At 34.3% G+C, this 5623-nt stretch overlaps 1 protein-coding gene across 2 annotated transcripts in view; it reads left to right on the top strand.

Moving 5' to 3' along the window:
* Positions 1 to 1617: 1617 nt before the first annotated feature.
* The window catches only part of LOC106467612 (ITG-like peptide), a 28858-nt gene continuing 24852 nt past the window's right edge, over positions 1618 to 5623 (top strand). Inside the window, exon 1 of one of the 2 annotated variants that reach the window (XM_022396547.1) lies at positions 1618 to 1928. In XM_022396547.1, the coding sequence (XP_022252255.1) occupies positions 1791 to 1928 (138 nt within the window). In that variant the 5' untranslated portion in view covers positions 1618 to 1790. The remainder of the gene's footprint in view (positions 1929 to 5623) is intronic. The other variant, XM_013927978.2, reaches the window with a different exon arrangement.

Raw genomic sequence — 5623 nt, 5'->3', positions numbered from 1 at the left:
ATGAATGAAAGCAGAAACTAACAAAAGTATGTAACAGCCCTTTCATACACAAAATATTCAGACCATAAAGATGTATTCCGATCTGGGATTTATCATTTCTTGGACTGGAATATCTCTTGTACTTAATGGCAATGGAAAACAATGGAATATGGATCAGCTTGGGACCCCGACCATTCAGAAAGAGACCAGCAAAAAGTCATACACAGACTGTGGTAAGAAAGATGTAGCATATAGTAAGTGGTAAGAATTCAAGAACATAAAGATCAGTGGGAAAAGGTATTCACATATTTAAGGCAACAGTACACAATATAACCAAGAAAGATCTTCGTCTGTGAACGAGTCCAATAGAGCATTGGCTCACCAAGCTAAGTTTTTCAATGACATCTTACGTTCAACTGTAGCATACGTCCAGTAATTGGAGAAAGAAACGGGTATTCACGCTATTCCGTGCTGGTGAGATATACAGTCATATTCGATGACGAGGAACCCACTTTGAGACTAATAATGGCTGGAGACGGCTTAAATGGGTAATGAAGAAAAACTTATACAGTCATATTGCAAAAGGCAGCAACTATGGATTTTGTTGCAAATGAAGTGTTGAAACGTGCGCTGGGAACTGTCGTTCTCGTATACTAGCTGGATTAAGCTGGGAGGAGTGGTGTGCTTTGGACATGATAGCCTTACAATAGACCCTTTTGCAATGGAAACTACCGTTCACAATTACTATCAAGATGCACGGCCACCAGATATACATAACCGTACGTGGCGACATGGACTGTAACGACTGCACGACCACCAGATATACATATCGAACGTGGCGACATGGACTGTAACGACGTGATGAGGTGCAAATTTGTTTTAATATAACGTGCTCAACCTTTGTGTTTGACTAACCATAGCAAAGTTGCTAGAAATATTGTTCAACCTTTAGAAAAGTAAGGGAATAAGATCTTCATTAAGCAATGATTGGATTAATCATCTAATAACACGTTTCTTACAGGACTTGAAGGACAAAAAAACTTGTTTTGTTTTAATAATTAACATAATGCTCCAAGCTGAATGAAGAAATAAAATGTTTATACATGTTTGAATATTATTCTTATGGATTCTTTAAGGTTTACTTTATCAAATCTCTTCATTGTTAGAACAAAGGTCATATTACCTAGACCAGTTACTTAAGTTAGCTTTTCTGAATTTCAACGTTATTGGCCTACATTTATCTAAATATTTCTGTTTCTATTTCAGCCATACTTAGATTTTTCAGGGTTTATATCTTTACGTCAAATATAATACCTGAACACGGAATGATTATACTTAATAAATCAGTATTTTATTGAGTGACTTGGATCATTATATGAACATATGTCACCACAATTTACAACATTTTAAGGTTCACGTTTCTATTTTTTTTAGCTTAAAATGACGCATCTAAATAAAGATGTGGAAGCAAGAACGTGGCGCAAAGGTCTTTTCCTTAGAACATTGCATCGTTTTTCCATGGCTTGTAATGTCAAACGACGCCATCATAAGGCTCTGTTCCAATCACCAGCGAGCTGTTCTCTGCACTATATTGCATCGAAAAACCTGATTTGTTCGAGCACAGGTATCGAACTTTTGAATTGTTGAGGAAAGGCGCAAGCGCCAGAAACCGTACTTTATATGTAACTTGTGCACCTTTCTATAAAACGAGACGGTAGACACGTACAGAACACAATCGATACTTGAAGAGACCATATCCGACTTCGTACATAAGACCCCAGAGCGCAAAACGAAACAGTAGCATTTACAAAATGCACGCCTTTACGCTCTCCCTTCTTGGAACGACGTTGATCATCGCTTCTTCGGCCGTTGTTGAGGCTTGGGGAGCCGGTGGAGGTTGGCCTTCGTTGTCTTTCCCTTCTCAATGGAGCTCTCCCGAAGTCAGGAATGTTAGTATTACATTTTAAGCTTAGTGATAATATATGATATGATTGAACTCACGTAAAGTTATTCAAATTAGCAGCAGTATATTATTTAGACTTCGAATAAGATGACTTGTAACGACTTATCTTGAGTGATTTTCTAAAATATTTAAAAATTGAAAGAATGTTATTCTACATCTCTTCGGAAGTTTGATGATTTACAAGAAATAATTTTATGAAAATTTTCTTAATAAGTTGAAAAAAAACTTTTTTTTAACTTAAAGTTTTTCTAGATCTCTACAGAAATTGTGAACGTCTATAAAAGCAAATTTTATGACAATTTTTCAGCAAATTTAGAATAGAAGAGATGCTTTATTTATATTACAACATTTGTTAACAACTGAGTATGTTAGAAACATTCTAAAACTAGGATGGTCATAATGGTTGATGCCAGTTTATTTGTTAGAGTTTTTCTGAAATAAGATTAAAGGTGTACATTTCAGGATCCTTGGAATAACTGTACGCTATGCCAGTGTTTTTTTTCTTTCATGAATGATATAACAGCACATTTTCAGATAGCCTTCTACAGTTAGGAATGATGATAACAGTATTTTTACTGGATTTCTTCAGTAGTAACGATTATTGGTAAGTACAAACGAGACTTTGTGAACTTGTATGTTTAAAAACTGTGCTATCGCAGTTAATAAAAATGGAAATAGTATGTTTAGAGACTGCTTTCCTTAGCTACGAAAATTAGAAATAGTATGTTTAGAGACTGCTTTCCTTTGCTACCAAATTTAGAAATAGTATGTTTAGAGACTGCTTTCCTTAGCTACGAAATTTAGAAATAGTATGTTTAGAGACTGCTTTCCTTAGCTACAAAAATTAGAAATAGTATGTTTAAAAACAGATTTCTTTGGTTTTAAAGATCAGTAATAATGTGTTGAGAAACAGCTTTTTCGTAGCTAGGAAAATTAGAAATAGCATGTTTGGAGAGAGATTTTCTTAGTTATAAATAATAGAAATAGTGTGTTTACTGGGATATTTTCTTAGTTGTGAAGATTAGAAATATTTAACGAGAGCTTTCCTTGGTTATGGAGTTTGTAAATAGAATGTCTAGAGACAGATTTCCCGTCGTTAACAAGATTATATGTTTAGAAACACCTTTCTTGTAGTACTAAGTTTTAAAATCGTATACTTGGAGAAAACGTTCCTTAGTCATTGAGATTAGAAATACAGTAGGATGTTTTGAGAAAGCTTTCCTTAGTTATGAAGATTAGAAGTAGAATATTTATAGGAACCTTTCCCAAGCCATGAAAATTAGAAATAGTATGATTTGGAAGACAATGAATATAACTATTAGAGACATACCTTCCGTCATTATCAAAATTACTTACTTAGAAACACCTTTTCTGTAGTTATCAAGATTGAAGATAGTGTATGTTCACAGAGATCTTTCCTTGAGTTTTAAGATTAGAAGTATGTTTAGTATGAAAGTAACACAATTGGAGAAAGCTCCGTTATTTATAAAGATTAAAGGTAGTACATTTAGAAAGTTCTTAGTAATGAAGACTAGAAAGAGTTTGTTTTAAGACAGTTTGCCTTAATTATTAAGATTAGGAGTATTACGTATAAAGAGAGCTTTTCTTTTTTGAATATAACCAATGGTGTGTTTACAGAGTGTTTTTCTTAGTTATGACGATTAGAAATAATATGTTTTAAGAGAGATTTCCTTTTACGTAGTCTAGAAATTGTTTGTTGAGAGAGAATATTCGTTGGTTACGAAATTAGAGATAGTGTTTAGAGATATCTTTCTTTGTCAAGTTTAGTTAGGGCCCCTCGGATGTTATCAATGTAGGGTATGAGAAGTCTAACAAATTTTGAAGGTTAGTGAGAATGTTCTTCCTGAGAGAGTTTCCAAATTTAGGTTATAAGGACTGGTATCAGCTCAATTTTTTTAAAGCCACCCCGAAATTATGACAGTTAGTTACAGATTATCTTAGTAAGAAACCGGCTGAAAATCTATAAGTGGGTGACAATACGGTAGTCGGAGATCTGAACTTAAGAAGATAGTGACAATGGTTTTTTGTTACTGCAATCTTCTATATTATAAAGCCCATCTATGCTATAAGAGGTAAATAAATTAACTTTTTTGAGAGTTGTTTTTTTTTTCCTCGAAAAAAAAATAACCTTTTCTGAGGAAAAAATATAGAAACAGTATTGAAATTTTCAACATGAAAGTCACAAGGGCAAAACTACTTGAGGGCTATCTGCTCTAGCCGTCCCTAATTTAGCAGTGATAGACTAGGTGGAAGGCAGTTAGTCAACACCACCCGTCAACAACTCTTGGACTACTCTTTACCAATGAATAGTACAACTGACCGTCATATTATAATGCTCTCGCGGCTAAAAAGGCGGACATGTACGGTGAAGGGGGTTCGAATCCGTGACCCGCATATTGCGAGTCGAGCACCCTAACCACAAGGCCATGCTAGGAGAGTTCTAAAATAGTCATTCTTAGTTTAAACTAGTCAGCATCAACTGTCGTCTGTCGCATATGGCTATTCTGAATTGAATAGTAGAAATTACTGTTCATAAATAACAGTTTAAAGTGCAGATTGTTCAGGGGCATATTGTGGATCGAACATGGATCTTATGATTCCAAACCTTGTGTGATAACCATCAGGTCTTTCCCGCCTATAACTATAGTTTTATTCCAAACCTTGTGTGATAACTATCAGGTCTTTCCAGCCTATAACTATAGTTTTATTGGGTTCTGTTGAGTTTACTTTTACAAATAAAGTTTAAACCAAAATGATAATGAAAACCAATTATTATTTTTTGTCATATAGATTTATAATTTAAAATCGACTACTTTCATAAGGTGGTTCTGAAAACATACCTAATGAAGAAATATACTATTTTTGTGTTTGATTTTATATAATAGTTTAGTCGTGATTAGTAACTTATACGATCACCTAATTATAATTATTGGTTAGTTACAATTTCTTTACATTAAATATTCACTATTAACTAGTTTATGTCTTACGTTGTGGCTGCTAATCTGCTGCCGTCTTCAGGGGAGTTCTCGGAATGTCTGGGGTTTGTAGTGGTAATGATCGGGATTTGATCATGGATCTTCTTGATAGAAGGGCTGGCGTTGTTTCTACTCAGCTAGAGACTCCTCTATTTAGGCCTAAGTCAACGAACTATTTGAATACTTTCAAGAGTAGTAACCAGATTTTGTTTACTTCTATACTAGGCTAGTTAAAGGTGTTATCAGCTTGCTGGATGTAGAAGGCTTATTTTGTCTTTCTTTCTCTCGTGCTTGATCTCCATTAGCATGATAAGCTATAACAGATAGATCAGTATTACAAAATAGTTTATGTGGTGTATGCTCCTGAATTTTAACTTTTCTTGGTATTTCTGTTTCTCCCGTTTATTTCACTTCACAAACACAATGGAAGACATGTGTGTGTGTTTTTTGTTGTTTTTCTTTCTATTGGGATTTTTAGATGATGTGTGCTAACAACAATAGCATTGAGTTTGTGGCTTCTGACTACTTTCCTTCTTTATAGCATTTACATATTTTCTGTATAATGGCTGGAGACGGCTTGAATGTGTAATGAAGAAAAACTTTAATATAAGTTTAACATAACAGCAAATGCACAACGTTTCGACAAGGTTTTGTCATTATCAGCAAATGTACAACGTACCTGATG

The sequence above is a fragment of the Limulus polyphemus genome, unplaced genomic scaffold (assembly GCF_000517525.1).
Source record: "Limulus polyphemus unplaced genomic scaffold, Limulus_polyphemus-2.1.2 Scaffold81, whole genome shotgun sequence".
Taxonomy (NCBI): Eukaryota; Metazoa; Arthropoda; class Merostomata; order Xiphosura; family Limulidae; genus Limulus; species Limulus polyphemus.
This window is presented reverse-complemented; position numbering and strand designations above follow the sequence as displayed.